We start from the raw sequence: 18,219 nt of genomic DNA, 5'->3' as shown, positions 1-18,219 counted from the left end.
GCAGTAGCTGCAGCTCATTAGCTTACATGCATGTGTGACAGAGTGATATCTCTTATTACTGTGGGTCAGGGAGGACGCTGACCTGCATCTCTGTACATTACAATGCTCCACAGCTGCAGCTCTCCTCCGCCTTCCCCTGGCTGTGATCCAGCTCAGTGGGACTCATTAACGCCATAATTGGCCCACCGGCTCAAGTGTTTGGAGCTCGCTGAAAAGGAGGGAAAAGTAGTTTATTAATAATTACAGCCTCCAAAAATATTCCTGAGATCGTTTCTGTTCAGGTAACACAAACTGCAGAAAAATACGTGGAGGCTTTGTTTCTTTAAAAGAAGCTCATGGTTTTATTTTACCCTCTCGTTTTGGCGTCTCTTGCCTTCTTCGCTCCACCACATGTTGTGATCACTTTAATTAGCTTGTCGTTCATTGTCCGGCAGCTGTCAGAGGAGAAGGGCAGCGCAGGAGGCAGCGCTGCATCTCATTGGTCTGTCTCCAAAAGGTCGTCAGAGTGGGCTCGCTTGGCACAAAAGCAAACACGGGAGCACTTAAGTCGGAATTTCTCCCACAATGCTTCTTTGAGCGAGCTGACAACACGAGTGAAAGCTGTGGGAGGGACCGCCTCTCTCTGGAGGTTGCATCTGAGCGCTGTGGCGTGTTTAGAGCAAACACAGACGTGTGAGCTGTAAAGGTGTCCACGTGGCTCGTACCAAAACTTTAGTGTTTGTAGAGAAACCTGAAGGCTGACGTTTGTCTTTGTTCTGATTCGTTGCACCTCTCACATGTTTGGAGTTTACGTTGTGGTTGGTTGACTCTTTGTTTTATTGAATTAAAGGTGATCGACGAGTTTCAAAGTAAAGGCGAGTGCATAACACGCCTTGTAATTAAGGCTCATTCATGTGGTTTCACTGTTGGGTAACACGAGAACAAACCCAGTGATCTGTGTGCTGAATCACGATGGCCGAATAAAACCAGTTTGAACTGAAGGATGAGTTTCAAAGTAAACTGTTCCGACTCACTGCTCTGCAGGAAACTTTAGCTTCAGTAAAATCAGTCATGTTTGTTGTTCTAGTCATAGATGTGAACTCCATTAGATGGAGAACAACGTCTGTGCAAAGCATGTAATTTAAAAGTAACTTGGTGCCTCCACCGGCTGCGAGTGATGGGCGGTGTTCACCGGCCCATAGCTCCACTCCGCCTTAGTGACTCCACTCAAGAGCTGAACAAATAAGCGGCTCCAGCCTGTCCTTGGTCAAGAGCAGGCCAGACAGAGGAGGACCTGTGGGGGGGGGGATAAAGAGAAAACCAGAGTCGACACAGTGATCCGGGGAGACGGCGTCTTCTGTAAAAGCAGCTCTTTAACTCTTAGAGCGCAGAGAGAGACGGATGTGTTGATCTGTGGCGTTTTGGTGTTTGTTTCACATCTTTCAGCCGTAACCTGGAGCTGAGTCTTGTTCCTGCAGGGGGCAGTGTTGTCAGCAGAAAGGCTTCGTGTGAGTGCAAAGACTGGGTGACCTCTTAAATCTGTGCTCAGGACGGCAGTGAGGCGAACAGGCTGATTAATGGCGTACCACGGCGTCTGCAGTAGAGTCTTCTTTTCCCTCTTTGTTGTTCGGTGCTGGAGGAGCGGCGAGCGAGACAGAGAGGTGTAAACGGGCGTTTCGCTGATTCCTTGAGGCTGAAAATGACCTTTTTTTTTTTTTTTTTAACTCAGTAGTTCATCCAAAAACAGTTACTGGTGCAGCTAAATGTTTTTCTCACTGCAAACAAATTATTAACTCAAATAAGCTGAAGGACGGACAGTTTAGAGCCTGGCAACTTTGGCATGTTTAAAGCAGCTGATTGGCTCTTTGGCTGCAGGCGAAGAAGTAAAACTTGGAGGAATAAATCAGAGCAGAGCTGAAGTTTCTCCATCCTGGCAGACAGAAAGCATATGCCAGTGTAATAAACACCAAATTCACTCAGCTGTGAGCTTATTCTTCATTTTGTAGCCCTCAAGGTCTAATTTCTTTATTTGTTCAGAGCTGTAAGGAGGAGGAGGGACCCTGACAGACCTGCAGGGTCTGCTGTTTGTGTGCATTCGATGGTCTTGCACAGAATTCCTTTGTAGGGACTCTGAACCTCTGGAGAGCAGCTGTCGCGATAAATGGCTGAAGCAGATAAAGTCGATTACTAAAATAAAGGGACAGCAATCAAAGACACTTCTGCACCATGTCGTCCTCTCTTGGCTTTACTACGGTGGAGGTCATGACGAGGAGCCACGCTGGGGGGCTAAATGCATCTGTGTGCACTCAGTTGCAATGATAGGAAAAAAGCTCAAGACCCCAACAAGCTGCATTTTCTGTTAATGGCTGTGAAGAGGACATTTAACACGATATTTAGGAGCTGCCACACGATGTTACCCTTATTAGGCGCTAGCTAAACTACAGTACATATTTACTGTGTGGCACCAACGCCATGTTTGCATCATGTGTTACAAGCTAAATGTCAGTTTTCGGTCTCATTCCTCTGACCTGTACATGCACCGCACAGATGTTGGTTTTCATTAACATTTGAACTAAAACCTCAGACGTGAACGCGGAGCGTCGGTGCGGTGGGGGTGGCCTGTTAAAGGCTGAATGTTTACACGGTGCTTGGCCACTTGAGCGCTGAGTTTAAACACAATATAACTGAACAGACTAAAGGAAGGATTGATGGAGCATGGAGCACAAACAGCCTGCACTGAGACTGTTACTAGAATAGATCTGCATATTTTTAGGATGGCCTATTACGCTCTGTTTAAACGCTTCGGTTATAAGCACAGCTACACTCCTTTTGTGGTGAAAGGTACACAGAACTCTTGATATGCAAGTAAACTTCAAAAACGAGTATGAATGAAAGGTTGGAGGCACTAATTTAAACCGAGCAGGCCCACTGTGGTTTTAAAATGCAGTGCTGTCTGTCTGATAAGTGCAGGTTAACGTCTGGAAGAAGTGAACCAGCGACTGCCTCGTCTCACAACATTTTCACTCCTGCCGATACCTTTCCCAAATTTCAAAGCATCCGAACAGCTGATGCTGGAATTCGAAGCGCGTGCGGTATGGTGCAGATTTCAAAACGAGCTGGATTTAGATCTGCAGGTGTGACACAGATGTGCTGTGATCTGAAGTCCTGGTTCCAGTTTGTGCTCAGATACTGATTCTTCTGAAATGACCGGGCCGACTTCCACGTGCACGCTGCTCAGATTTTTATGAACGAGATAAAGCGAGCGATGGCTGGGAGCGTAATGACAGGGCCAGTATGTATAATTGTCTTTGATTTCTATAATTCCAGTCTCAGTGGAGGAAATGCTCGTCGTTCGCCAACACTGTGTTTATCTGCGAGCACGAGGCTCGCGGCTGCCTCGGAGGAACAATAGCAGGGAGTTGAAAGCGTCTGCACCAAAAATAACTCCATGTGTGATTATACAGGAGCAGGAGTCTCTGCAGGTCGGCTCATCAGCTGACCTCACAGTGTTTGCAGGGTAAGTTAAAGTGTGTTGGGTTTGTCTGACCTCAGCCCCGAACCAGACACAGTAGTGACAGGTGATCACTGAGGTTCTCTGTAAAGAATACAGGCTGCAGTATTTACAAAGAAAGCAGCATGAAGCGATGCTCTGTGAACGCCTCTTTTTCCTCAGAAGCAATACTAAGTTAGAGGCACATTAGTGGGAAAGGACCAATCGTAGAGAGGCGAGGCTGAGCTGGTTTGAACACGTGCGGAGGAGAGAGTGGATCTACTGGACAGGCTGGAGGAAAAGAAGATTAAAGGTCATACAGAGGGTTTGTGTGACAGGATGCTGCAGGGAGCATGGCGAGATGGAGGGAGATGAGCCACTGTGGCGCCCCCTAAAGGAGCGAGGCAGCAGCCCCACTGCAAATAGGTCAGCGTTTGATGAAGCAACATGGCTGCTTTCACTCTTTTGCTGTGTTGCACTCTTTGTTTGACGGAGACCTTATCTCTGCTCATATTTGCATCAGACGCCTGAATGAAGTGTGTGCGTGCGCGTGAGCATTTCCACGTCTTTTAAAGAAGCTGCTGAACTTTGCGTCTGATAAACGTCGTCGTGTTTATCGTGTGGTCTTTGGCGCTCGTCAGCTGGGAGCGTCAGTACGTTTACACTCATGGATGTTTAAGAGCAGCAACATCAGCCTCGCTGCTGTTTATCACTGAGGTCCAAAGAGTTTGTTCTCCAAAGATCGTCACCATAAGAGACGTCTATAGAAAAGCAAAAACACAAGCCCGTCTTTATCCTTTCAATGAGTAATTTATCATATGTTGAGCTGACGTGCACCAGCCTGACTTATTGAGCCTCAGCATTGATGCCACAGCCTGGCACTCTTAGCCTCTAATGATTCTGTTTCATCAACTTCTTCTAATCTTAATCAGCTGCTGGAAAAGATTCCTGAGCTTCCCTGAAGATGGACGTCTTTGCTTTTCTCTTCTCACCTCTGCCCATGTGACTTCTCTTTAAAAATGCTAAGTAGGGGACACAATCCTCTGGTTCTTCCGGGTCCTCCCTCCCTGGTGGAATAATTGAGAGGCTTTATCACAGGCTCTCCAGAGTCAAACTCGGCAGGCTCCGTCAAAGTGAAGTGAACAGTTGAACAGAACCAGCTCTGCAGCCTCCAAACTGTAGAGCTCGTCGGCACGTCCGGCCTCCTCGCCTGGCCCGGCTCTTCTCCACGGTCGGCACAGCAGCTTCCCCTCAAAGCTTCAGAGGCATTTCCTAATGAGGCCCAGATGCAGAGCTGAGCTGACAAGCAGCTACTGCTTGTTCTGCAATTAGTCACATTTGCGCTCGTGCACACGTTAGCGCTGCAGCACAGGAGCACGCCGTTTCCTTCAGTTTAACTTTCCTCTACGTTTTAATTCTTACGGACATGAATAAAAATAAAACGAGGTGAACTCGATGCTCCACGTGCAGCCGCTCTGTTACGCTGCTGAGCTTTTCCTGATTATCTGAATGAAAACATCCCGGTTCCTCTCGAGGCTTTTTCCCTCCATTAAAGCTGCAGCCTCTGCTTTTATTAGGGGAAAAACAGCTCTGCTGAATATTCAGCGCAGCGGGTCTGCAGCCTAACGGCCCTCTGGTAACTTCTCCTTCTGTTTACTGTCCACACAAAAAAGCCTCGAGTCTTTGTTTTACTGCAGTGGAAAATGTGAACTGTGGCACCACATCCTGTCAGCTCGAACTTCTTTATATGTGTGTCGATGTGATGCACGCGTGAATGTTCTGACAATAACGGCGGGCATCACCGTGAGCCTGACGTCACTGTTAGGAAGAATCATTGTTTGCACGTCTGTGCTTTAAAGCCACATTTGAGAGGCTGACGTTTAAAACGTGTTTATGATAAAACTCATTGTTCAGTGAAATAACATTTAAAGTCCCATTATTATGAAATTAATGAAACATGTAGGTATTCAACATTTTATTGATAATGTCACAGATTGTATTTTTGCACATGAAAAAGCCGCGTGTTTGAAAACTGTGTGATGAAGAAACTGTTCACTGACCTTTTTCTGTCGTTCCTGAAATAAATGGAAACAAAAACAAGACTAAAACATGTCGTTCCCATCCACGCCATCGCCAGGAATAAAGGACAAAAATGACTTAAATGAAAGTCGTCCTCCACGTTGGGATTTCCTTCAGTAACAAACGTGCTTCATTAGATTTCCTGGGATCTTAAATAGGAGACGCTGCTTCCTGTTTGACTGACAATCCAAACAAAGTGTTTTCTTACATTTTGTTTGTTGCTTGGTGTAGCTTCACTTCACTAAGAGGGGAACTCGGTGAAGTCAAGTAATATTTAAAGATAAACTTCATACTCATTTACAGACCATTTAGAAACTCGTTGTTTTGGTTCAGCTCTTAAACAGCTTTGTGTTGATGTAATCAGATTACTTTTGTGCGCAGAGAAGAGGAAGCTGGTGGACGTTTTAGTTTTGTTGCACTGAAACACAGCTCATTTCTACCTGTACCTGCTTCTGCTGAAGTGCTCTTGGGCTCGTTCACCTTTCTCTTGGCTGTTTGTACTCGAGTACTTAAAGAGCTCAGCCTGTGTACTGACTCGAGCACGCCACGGGATGCTGTTTGAATGCTCGTGCGTCTGTTTGTGTAGCTCGTCAGGTGTCTGTCACGGTAAATAATGTAGCTGTGTGTCTGTCAAACGCACCTCCAGGTGGAGAGGAGTCACGCCTGCCGCTGCTCAGAGCTGTGCGTGCACGCTTGAAAATTATTTAACAGCTGAGAAGGAACCGAACGGGTTGTTCCGGTTTGCGTCAGCGCTCAAAAGTTTCCTGCTCGAGGAGTTTGAAGCTCCTGAGATCAGCCGTGGATCTGCTCTGGTCAGCGCGGTGAGTGAGGCTCTGTTTAAATGGGAAGCTTTGATTCACAGGAAAGGCTCAGAGTCGGACTCTGAGTACATTTAAAGTGGCTCCTGTTAAAGCTGAAGGATGTCGGAGATTAAAAATAGAATGTGGAGTTTATGAAGCAGAAGTCAAGATTTTATTGACAAACATGGGCTTCGTATTTAGTTTGACCGCACGCAGACGCTCTGCCTTAGAGCGCACAGGTCACGATTTCACAGCTGCTTATTACTCTGCTGCCTTTACTGTAAGTGGGAGAAGTTTTTTATATGATCACTTAAAACTATAATAACTGGTAACACTGTGTGGCAATGGGAACTGTGGGACGTGCCAGCGTGCTGTCAGAGCTGCAGGGCTGAGACTGAAGAAATGTGAGGGTACCTGTGTGTGTGTGTGTGTGTGTGTGGGTACCAGTGTGTGGATTAAAAGAAGTAGTTGTTTGTCATTGAAGCTGTTAGTAGATTAACTCTGGGTTTTATTTTTGTAGATCGATGCACATGGAGCCCTGAGACCTTCAGTCTGTTACTAATGACAGAGCAGTTTTACCTGAACGGGGGGCGGGGTTGGAACATGCAGTGTTGATCACTTTATTTATATTTATTTATTTTACCTTTTGTCATATATGATCAGCTCGCTGAATATCCTGCCTTTGCATGCAGTAGTCATGGAAACGGGTTACCTCAGAGGGCATTGGCTGGGGGAATGTGGCCAGCAGGTAATCGCGTTTATTTGAAGTGGGTATGTTTTCAGTCGCTGAGGTCTGATCCTGAGTGGGTGCTTCTGTGGAGTGTTTTTATCCTGTGTGGTCTGATGTTATAATGAAATGTGTGGTTAAGAGGAGTTCAGCTGAATTATTTCTTTCTTCACTGATTACTTCCAAATACGTTAAATCAGTTTTCTGTTGACCGTGGGCAGAAATGTGACGGGTTCTTGCTTAGCTTGACCTTTGACCCTCTGCTGTCCCACATCAGCCCTGATCCACGGCGCTGCTTTCTGTTGTTCGCCCTTCTGTCTTCACCTTCAGCAGCTGAGCCTTGAGAAACGCGGCCGTGCTGGTTGATGTGCAACCATCTGAAAGGTTTTCCATTGTGTTCAGCTGCCTGGCTCATTAGCTGCGCTTCAGCTGAAGGGCGGAGGGTGTTTACCCACGCCGGCCGACTACGCGCTTCACCTGGAGGCCCAGCGGAGGGGTCGTTCCACCCAAACGGCCTTAAAGTCCTGTTTCCTCTTATAGGACTCGGATCGTTTGGCTGTCATCTGAGGAAGTCGTCTAATCTTAGCCGTGAAACGTAGCTCTCTCTCTGAGGGCTGCTCGGTGCAGGCTCGTGTCTGAGGGCTGCTCGCTCTGTTTGTACCTGCGTCAAGGTGCAGGAAGTTAGAATGAAAGTTGCAGGTAAGCGGCTTCATTATTATGATGGAAGGTGTCACTGTTGTGGTTTGGGTTATTGTTAATATATCTGAAGTGTTTGTGTGTGTGAGAACTCCTGTTTGTGGTTGGTGTGACTCTGGGTCAGCTCTCAGGCCTCCACCTGCAGCTTCACCCTGTGCGAAGCTGCACAAACACGGATTCTGGTTTATTTTTTAAAGCTCGCACTGAAGAGTGGGTGGAAACTCTGTAAGCACGTAATCATGAAAATGTCAGAGGCTGAGTTTATGTCGATCATTAACTGCAGGAATGTGCAGACTAGACCTTAAAAACCTCACAGGAGGTTTCGTGTCACTCATTTAAAAAAAGGATGAGCAGGTTTTATATTAAAGGCTTTTGCCAAACACGGAAAAATTCAAATTGGAAGAGGAATAAAATCTCTTTAAAGAAATTCTTTGGTTAAATATCTGTTTATACAGACTTAAAGACACTTGGACCCAAACAGGGCCTCAGTTTATAAAGACTTTTTTCTCTCAGCAACACTAAATGTTTGCATAACTTCAGTATTTACCTCAGTATATCATGTTTGGATTATTTGGATTACTGTTTATTTTTATAGGTTATGTTGTTAATTGATTAAACTTCTGATTTATTATGAATGATGTCAGAAATAATCCTTTAAAATAAATTTTTATTTTCAGTTTTATTGCTATTTTATGAATTATCAGGTCATAATTCTGTTCATTCCTGCAGAGTTATTGTTTCGCTTTTTATTATTTATTCCTGTAAGTCTCTTTATCACAGTGTCTTTACTCAGGAAAACATTAACGGATCAAATTTGCAGATATATTGATGTCAATCAGTACTCGCTGATTTTTAAATTGGTGCGTCTTTATTTTATATTTTCTCCTGGAAACAGTTTCATAAAAGTGACCTGTGACCGTTTTAAGGCCTGTAGTGCATTAAAAGCAGGCTGATGCTCTGACTCTAGGATCGATGGCTTCTCCCACAGTGGTGGTGCAAAGCTGAACAGTAAATAGACTCCGCCTCCTTCTCTCCTGCTACTTCCTGCAGGTTTGTGTTCTGGCGGCTCATGGAACAGGACATGTGGGAGATCTTTGGTCAGTCTGTATATTATTCATTTTCCCTTCAGTTAGAATCGTTTGCATGGTCTTGGCAAACAGAAGTTGTGTGTATGTGTTGAAATGCTTACTGAGCTTCATGCTGCTGGAGAGCAGCTGCATGAAACCTTTGCTTTGTGTTCGTTACCTGTTGTCTCAAGTTTCAGTTCATCAGTGTTGGATGTCCAGTCCTTTGAGTCCCATTAGGTGTTAGCAGGCTCAGGCTCATCCATTGTAATCGTAATGTTTTAAATGGGCCAGCCGCCCACAGCTCGATAGTCTGACCTCCTCCACAAACACCTTTTCTTGCTCTCTAGCAGAGGAGCACCCAGGTCTGCCATGACGAGTAATCCTAGCATCCCTTTGATGGTGTGAAGGAGCAGCAGCTCTGCTAGGAGCTCGTTAGCCTGTCTGTGGAGAGCCGGAGGATCAACTGACCAATAAAATGACAGCTTTATGCTCGTCTCTCCTGGAGTTCCCCACCTCTGATTTATTTGATCCATCCTTTCTGACTTTTCTATCCAAGAATTGCTTTCGTGTCCTAAAACAGCAGATTCATTGTATAATATTTTTTATTTTATTTCACCCAATGACCCGAAAGCCGAGCACAGAGCTGAGCAGATCAGACCCAGACACCATCCGAGCGATATCCAGACGTCGTATCGATGCATCTCTAAATGTTAGTGGCCATTTCTTCCACACATTTCTTTTTGTGTGACATGCTGGAGCCAGTTTTAAGTGTGAGGGAGGAGAACAAACATGCCTGCGGTCTATTTGGGTGTTGGAAGGGTCTGTGTGCTCTGCAAAGGCTGCTCTCAATCCTTCGTCTCTGTATCGCGACTATAATAACTCCCCAGGGTGACGGACGGTCGGGACTTAGAGGCTCCGGCCTGATGACCCTACGGCGCTGCTTTATTTGGCTGCACACTCTAAACAATGATTTACTTATGATGCAGCTGACTGACAAAGTGACCTTTCACATGTTCCTCACACACATTTTATGGCTGTCGGCTGCATGTCGTCACAGCAGGTGCAGCTGTTGGGTAGATGTGTTTAAATACTTTGTTTGTAACACTTAAATATGCATCGTTACGTTAAACTGTAAGTGACGGTTAGGATTCATAACCAAGAATGTTTTCTGATGATGTTTGTTATTTTTCATGCACCAACGGGAGTAAATGCTTTCCTTTCTGCGCTTCTTGGATGCTTGGTTAAACTCTGACTTTGCTGGGAAATGTTTCTGGTGTTTGCTGGAGGTCTCAGCTCGGTCCTGGCTGATGTTCAGCGCCTTTAGCTCCAGTATAAACGTTCTCCAGAGGCCTGGTAATGAACTCATTTGATTCAGGTGTGTTGACCCAGGGTGAGATCTAAAACCTGCAGGACACCGGCCCTTGAGGCCTGGACTTCCTACCCCTATTCCTGAGGTATGCGGCCTCACCGACCCTGATAATCGAGTAAGACCGAGTATATTGTAAAAGTCTTAGATTGTCCTCGACTCTGTTACCACTGCGGGGCTGAGCTCTTGATCTCTAGCTGTCAGAGTCACGTGTTCAGTGTAAAGGTCAAAGGTTTCAGCTGTATCGAACCTCGTCTACATCTGTGCTCCTCGAGACCTGACCCGCCCCCCCCGGCCTACTGACTCCAGTTTTCGTCTTATATTTGCAGCTTCTTATAAGATGACAACGGCTCTTTTGTTTTGTTGCTCATAATGTGTCCATTGATGATGATGAGCAGGCGACTGCACACAGGACCTCTGTGCTTCGAAATGTCAGGATGCAAACACACCTGTGAAGGAGCGGAGGCCGGCCGGGCTTCAGCTCCCACAAAGACACGCTTAACAAAAGGTCAAAATACGTGCACTCACACTTCACATATTTCAAGTTACACTGGAGGTCAGAAAGCCAGCGCTCTGTTCTCATGTGAACTTTAAAAAGGAACCAGTCTGACCGCTGGGACAAAGTGACCTCCTTTACTGACACTTTTTAATCTTTGAAAGGTTGCCTTGTGTTGTTTCTCACTAATTGTTGCTCACCTGTGTGCGTCACTAACTGTATTCCTTTGTGTTCTGTCTCAGGTTGCAGGTTGCATGGTAATCTGGACTTGCTGCATGGCAGTTGCATGACGGCACTGAGTCTTGTTGTTGGACTGAGAGCACGCAGCTGCACCCATGGCTCAAACCGTGCACGTGAACGGCAATGGCCCAGGTAACGTGTGTGTGTGAGTGTGAGATTCTTGCAGGGATGTCTTTGACCTTATTTCATTGCAGAGCAGTTTGAGGGAGACGCTGGTTAAATGCGTCCCTGCATGTCTAAAGGTTACAGGCTGCCTCCGTGACTAAGATGTGCTCTCTGGGCGTTGGTGGGCAGGGGTACAATGGGACTGAAGTGGGATTAGGGGTCCAGTTTCAAGCTTAAGTCATGCTAGTATATTTAAGGTCTTGGCTCCGGCTCTTTAGACACAAACACCATGAGTTGCAAGAAGTAATTTTAGTCAAGTCATCCAGTAACTTTTCAGACCTCGAGACAAGAGTTTAACATCTTCACACGCTGTTTGTGCAAACTTGTATTCAAACATTCAAACACTGAACAGCCTCTAACAGCTGTGTGAGTAAGTGTGAGCTCACATGCACTGTGGTGGGTGTTTCAACATATCAGCAGAGGGTCCCTATGATCAAAAGTTTGTTTTTATTTTCCTTTACTCTTGGCTCTGTATGACGTCAGGAAGAACATGATGATGATAATAATGGAGTGGATTTATATAGCGCTTTTCTAGACACCCAAAGCGCTTTACAATGCCACTATTCATTCACTCTCACATTCACACACTGGTGGAGGCAGCTACAGGTGTAGCCACAGCTGCCCTGGGGCAGACTGACAGAAGCGAGGCTGCCATATCGCGCCATCGGCCCCTCTGGCCAACACCAGTAGGCAAGTAGGGTAAAGTGTCTTGCCCAAGGACACAGCGACCAGGACAGAGAGCCCGGGGATCGAACCGGCGACCTTCCGGTTGCAGATGCAATTCCCAATCCCCAATGAGGCGAGCGTGCACGTGTCCACCATCCAGCTGAGTATGCTAGGCTATCACCAGCTTCTGAAAGAGGGTGCTGTTAAAACAGCGCTATTATTTGTTTTATTTTTTTCTGTTGACTGCTTCTATTAGCTCATCATTATTAGCAAACTTACTCGTGGACAAATAAATAAATCGCCCAACCTTATTCCACAGTATATTTTTAATGAATAATCATAATCTTGGCTCGAACCAGATTCAGTGATATCTGAAGCACAAAGGGCAAAGAGTTCTGACGGAGAGAGAATTTTGGCACTTCAGTATGAAAACACACACACACACACACGTGTGCGCTCTCATTCCTGTGTAGACTAACGGGAGAGCGTGAAGCTTCTTGCTTCCAAATCCCTGCTGGAATGTGCAGCATGCAGGTCGGGTGCTTCAGGAGCGCCGTCCTGAGTGTCAGTCTGCCATCACCACTCCACTCTGCTTGTGTTTCTCAACATGATAAAGTCTGAGCTTCAGTGGCCACATCGACAATAAGTTTGTCCCGAGGAACCCTCAGACCGCTGAACTCCTCGTCGTACAAATAGCCTCTCTGTCGTGTTGGTGGTCAGCAGGCAGACGCGGTGAAAGAATGCAGAGCAGATGGTGATGTTTAACCTTTTATTGTCGAGGTGGGTGATGTGCTTTGGGAAGAATGTCGATCTGTGATCCAGGGCTGCTCAATCATGGTAAAAAATTACAACTGATACGTGGAAAATGTTGCACTTGTTGAATTTTGAGAAGGATTTGTTGTTCCTCACCAGACTTCCTGTTTTCAGCCTGTCTTATCATCTTGGCTTGAGCTGAACTAAAGCAGCTACAGTGTGAAGGGGGGAGTCTGAGCTATCAGAGGAGGTGAAAGTGCAGACTTACAAAAATCTACAAAACCAAAACACAAAACAAACAGTTGAAAAGCTGCATGTTTTCAACTGTTTGAAGAATTGTAACCAAAGTCATTGAACAGTAATATTTAAACTGGAGTGCTGCATGCATCTTACATATCTGAAGCTCGAGAATGAAGCTTCTCTCAGATTGGAATAAATGCCAGATGTGGGACGCCTCAGCGCATTGAGCAACAAACCATTAAGCACATTTCTTCCAAACAAAACCTCAGCAGACTTTAATGCGACTCCAGCACTGTTTGCAGGACTGATCCCACAGTCTTAAAATACTTCTCCTCAAAAATGTTGGCCTGATTTATTTTAGACCAGTGGGGAGTGAAAACACTCAGGATGTGATCATTTTATATTCTGCACAAAGCTGACATCGGGCAGTGTGAAGTGTTACTCCTGAAACTCAGATCCTGGTCCAGCCCCGGGTTGTCTCTCGGAGCAGACCATTATGGGTCTGACTGGTCTTCAGTGGCACCGGTCGGCACGGGGACACCGCGGTGGCCATCAGGCCAGTGAGGCCACTCCCTGCAGCTCCTGTAAACCCACAGAAGTGGTTTTGTTTCAGTAGCAGTAATGGACCCAGCTGCCCTTTTAAACCTCCCCCATGGTAGCTTTCAGTCACTTTCCTGTTTGTGTAAGAGCTTCGAGTTGATAATGATGTGAGCCGGAGGGGGCGGGACGCTGCGTCTTTGTAAATGTTGTTTGTTTCTCTCTCTGGAGCTGGCTGCTCCAGACCCTTACTGTCTTTACACAACAGCACCGATGTGCCAAGTGTGGTCGTGTCTCTCTGAGCATTAATCACTTCATTGTTGTTATCTGCATGCGCCTCCACAGTCAAGCAGCACAGTGCAGTGATTCAGATTCCTCTCACTCATAAGTTGCATCAGTTAATGCGTTTGCAGTCAGGAAGCTTCCCTCGTATCTTTAAAAGACACAAATCCAGTCCTAAATCTTAATGAGCAGAATCCTGTTTAATGTGCAGAGTTTCATATGAATTTATCTCATTTCCAAGTTATGATGGCAGGTTCATCTGTCACCCTTTTGTTTCCTTTAAAGGTTTGTCTGTGACTGCAGCTCCAGAAGCAAAGGCAGTCGCATACATTTGTTACTCTTTTGCACCAAGAAGTGAGAAACCAGCCACACTAGATCAGCCAAACTATTACGTACACTTCAATGAGTCTCCTGCTGAAAATGGTGTTTCAGTAGTTTTATGAAATGTACACGAGCACCAAGGAGGCGACTGAAGGTTCTCAGTCATCCAGGTCATCGTAGTCGAAGGAGCTTGGAAAGAAAAGCGTCTGGACTTTAAGTTTCCCTGAAGACGTTTCATCCGAGAAGCTTCTTCAGTTCTAAGGTCAAATGGTGGAGCGTCCCAGATTTAAGCCCTGTGGGAGCGTCCCTGTGAGGGTCATGGACCCCCTATTGATCCTCTACCTAATCACACGAGCCGAGGTGTGAATACGGGTGTGGGTCACAATCAGCCAGGGTTTCAGGTGAAACCTTGTGAAATTGATCATTGTGAAACCCAACCCCACCCTATCGTCTGATTTACTGGGGTCAGATGGCCCAGGATGTGAGTGGGCATTAAGGGAAAGGATCTCAAAACTGGATCATAGATGGCAGACAGTTGGTGTCGTAAGCCCCACCCTCTGTTCAAAGATGGTCATTCACAGTAGACCTAGATGGCTTCTTTCACTCCTCTTTCAAAGGAGGAGGTCCAAGGAGGTGGCTGTGCCGAGCCTTCCTGAGCCTCGTTCCGTTTGATGGCACTTCCTGTTAAAAGGGAGTTCTTCCTTTCAGCTCTTCCCGTGTTCTGCTCAGAGGATCGTTTGATTGTTGGGATTTTCTCTCATAGATTACAAAGTTTCCTAAACTTGAATTAAAAATAAAATGTAACCATGACGTTAAACTGTGACATTCATTCATAAGTTTACACCCAAACCGATGGTCCCACCAGCTAATTATGAAACGCTGGTATGTTTAACTCACTAAACCAAAGATGTGTGTAGTAAACACATCTGTGCCTCAGTGAAAACATGTTACTGAATATATCTGGAGAAGTATTTAACAAAAACACAAACCTGTTAACTCCGACCGTCTCGTAGCCATACAAACTGAAACTGGATCATCACATTTACGTGTCGGTTGACTTGAAGCAGCCCGCACACTGTCGTTGATGTTTTTCTTGACCATCTATGAGAAAATCCAGAGAGGGGCACATTTTTTCAAAGTGCCTCAGTGTTTGCAGAGGAAGCCCAAACATTTCCCTCGGTCTGCATCATCATTGTTGAATTTGGCAGCTGCGTCTGGCGCGACCCCGCGAGTTCCTGGAAGAAGCCCACAGTCGAGCGGACCGGCCTGCGTGCAGCTAATGTGCAGCTTTAATGGACTCTTTGTGTTTTTGTCTTGTTCTGGGTTCAGATGAGGACGGACGCGTCTTGCCTTTGTTGTGTTGAACTGCTGCAGCGTTGATCAAACGTTGGCTCTATTTTTCTTGGGAGTAATTAGGCTCACGGGCAGAGCCAGGAAATACCAGGCTCCGTGTGTGTCTGTGTGTTACTCATGTTGTGGGGACCGAATTCAAGTCCTCATAAGGAAAAGCGCAAAACTTTGGTATGAAGCTCATTTTGAGCAAACTCGAGTGTTTCGTCTTCTGAAGGGGTAAAATCAGAGCTGTTTCTGTGCCGTCGGGCGGGTGGAGGCTGCTCCACCCAGGCGCTTGCATCATGTTTGGCTCTCACAGCTATGCCGGAGCACAGCCCTGCACTTCCAATGAGTTTGCAAGTTTTTCTCTGCACATCCTGAACAGCCCTGAGTTCACTTTCACTTCTTTCAAGCATTTCACGAGTCTTTCAGTGTTTCTCCTGGATGCTGTTGGTAGTGATGGTTGTGTTAAAGGTTAATTATTGCAAAATCAACGTTATAGACAGACTGTGTGGACACATGCTTGGAATTGGGCTGCAGTCTTTTCTTTGCTCACAGTGTAGGTAAACAAACAGACGACAGGCAACGCTGACAAACTCAACATCACAGACGATAATGGCACGTGTAGCACATAAGTGCACTGGTGCAAAGATGTTGGGATAAATTATGGAGTTATAAGGGTTTGATAATGTTACACATGTATACAGTAAGCGCACAAGGACTCGACTATATAGCATGCTTTGATTTGGCAGCAGGTATGGGGGCTGTTTAAGTACAGACACTATGTGAGTGTCTAAGTGTTGGTCAGAGCGACGGCCTGAGGAAAGAAACTGGATACGACTGGAACGGGTCATGTGACGGGTGTGCTGTGACGTTACCTGCTCGTTTCCTCCAGCTCCAGGCCTCGAGCGCCGGTGTCCTGCAGGCTTTAGCTGTTTTTGACCCAACACAGCTGATTAAATGGCTGAATTACCTCCTCAACATGCCTGGAGTTTCCCACCCCTGCTGCAGGGCGTTTAGTCTCTTTGCAACCACAGGTTCCGCCTCCTGGTGGCCATTAATTAATTAGGTCAGTACCTGTGCACACAGGTGAGCTACAAACCTGAAGACTCCAGCCTCATCGTGCGGCTGGGCTCCATCCCAGACCATTATCTGCACGGCTTCCTGCCACCCTGTCTCCACTTTCCTGTCTGATAAAGGCCAAAAAAATACAGGTTAAAGGCACACTTCACTTTTCAGACCCAGAAGCAGCGTGTGCATACTGGATACTGGTAAATATGTACACGTGAGGTACCAACAGTGAAACGGGTGTTCCCAAACAAGTTTGTTTTCTTTGTTATTTCAGGACTTTTTGGAGCGTCACTAAAGATCTTAGAACACTGGAGACTCGATCCCTTTTGAGCAGGAACTTAAATTGAACGTGAGCTGTTGGGCAGAACCGATAAGATTAAAATCTAAATAAAAGGGCAGTTTGCTCAGATCTGAACACTCCAGTGTTTTCTTCTGTGGATGTCGGCGTCTCTCAGATATTCACAAGGCCCAGTGCTTTGTAGTTGGGCCTAAACTCATTTTGTCTACCATCACTAACGAGCAGTTCACTCATTTATCCTAATATCCCCGGATCGCCCCACGCGTGGGTCGTAATGTTGTTGTCTTGGACCACACCTAAGTGCACATGTTATCAGATCATAACAGCTTTAACTCCAGGCCGGTCGTACACATTTAAAACATGTAGTTAAAGATTACTGACACCCTAACTGTCCACAGACTGATGAGGAACTGTGCTCTAAGGTGAGATGTAACCTTCTGTAACTGGTAATTAAAGTGTGTGTGTGTGTGTGTGTGTGTGTGTAAAAGCAGGTAGTTTGGCTTGAATTTCTCTGGTTAACAAACAGCTGGCAGACACATTTAGCCCAGTAGCCTCATTTATTCAGCGTCTGATGGCGCTGTGGAATTAAAAGGCTTTCGTCAGCTCTAAATTTAAACTTTTACAGAGCCGCTGTAAAATAAGCACGGCCCCGCTTGTATATTTTTCTTCAGAGCGTCAACATCGGGGCCCGGGCCGGCCTGCAGTCCCATATTTTAAGAGCAAACACGGAGAGCTTGAGCGGCGTGAATGAATGAAGGCTGGACATTTTCAGCAGCTGATTGGAGAAGCAGAGAAAAGCTCAGACACAGTTCGGGGTGTTTTACGTGGCTCACGTGTCTGTGGACATGGAAACGACTGAAACGTGTTACCGACGGTGCGTGCTGCTGAGTTTGGCTGCAGAGGGACGTGTGAGGAACTGGTGTTTGACTCTGAAGCAAGTTTCTGCTTGAGCTGCGAGTCCTCATTGTGAGCTTGTACATATGGCTCACCTTTGATAATTAGGCAGAAATATTTGAATATCTGAGGGAAGTAGAACAAAGCCGGGAACTGTGTGGTCAAAACTAAAACTCTGCTCCGCTGGACGACTTTGACTAAAAGAGGCATTTTTGTTTATTCTGTCTTTTATTAATACACGGTGCACATGCTCATAGCTGTATTTGGTCTTAATGTCCTTGGATGGGTAAGAAAAAAACATGTATCCCCCTGAAACTAAACGATTAAAAACCAGCTGTTTATACTGGAGCTCAGCTTATTAATGGTTTGAGTTCAGAGACGATTAGACTTTCTGTAAAAAGTGTCAGATGATTATCACCTGAGGAAACGGCTTATCTTCATCAGCTGATTAAAGCACTTTTGGACCCTCAAATAATGATTTCAGTTGTTTGTATGTTTGTTCTGCACTTGGAAGCAGAGCGTTAAACCCACCTGGTCACAGCTGAAAGAACGAGGCTGAAATTCCCACACGAACAGGCTGAGCTGTGAGCTTTGGAGCAAGAGCAGAAAATGAGGTGGAAAAGAGAGGAAGTATGATGAGTCCCTAAATTTGCTAAATTAAAAACTCGTACAGCAGCACTGTTTCCTCACAGCAAGAAGGTCGATTCCACCATCAGGCCG

The 18,219-nt window shown here is 45.9% G+C and overlaps 1 protein-coding gene across 3 annotated transcripts in view; it reads left to right on the top strand.

Moving 5' to 3' along the window:
* Window positions 1-18,219, top strand: part of kank1a (KN motif and ankyrin repeat domains 1a) — a 49,298-nt gene that overhangs the window by 16,788 nt on the left and 14,291 nt on the right. The window contains exons 1-2 of one of the 3 annotated variants that reach the window (XM_085476470.1): window positions 7,713-7,774; window positions 8,822-8,868. In XM_085476470.1, the coding sequence (XP_085332596.1) occupies window positions 8,841-8,868 (28 nt within the window). In that variant the 5' untranslated portion in view covers window positions 7,713-7,774; window positions 8,822-8,840. Of the gene's footprint in view, window positions 1-7,711; window positions 7,775-8,821; window positions 8,869-10,942; window positions 11,073-18,219 lie in introns of those variants that run through there. The other 2 variants (XM_085476469.1, XM_085476471.1) reach the window with 2 other exon arrangements.

This window comes from Copadichromis virginalis, linkage group LG12 (genome assembly GCF_057382275.1).
Source record: "Copadichromis virginalis isolate Kocher_CV1m ecotype Utaka linkage group LG12, C_Virginalis_male_GT1.1, whole genome shotgun sequence".
Classification (NCBI taxonomy): domain Eukaryota; kingdom Metazoa; phylum Chordata; class Actinopteri; order Cichliformes; family Cichlidae; genus Copadichromis; species Copadichromis virginalis.
This window is presented reverse-complemented; position numbering and strand designations above follow the sequence as displayed.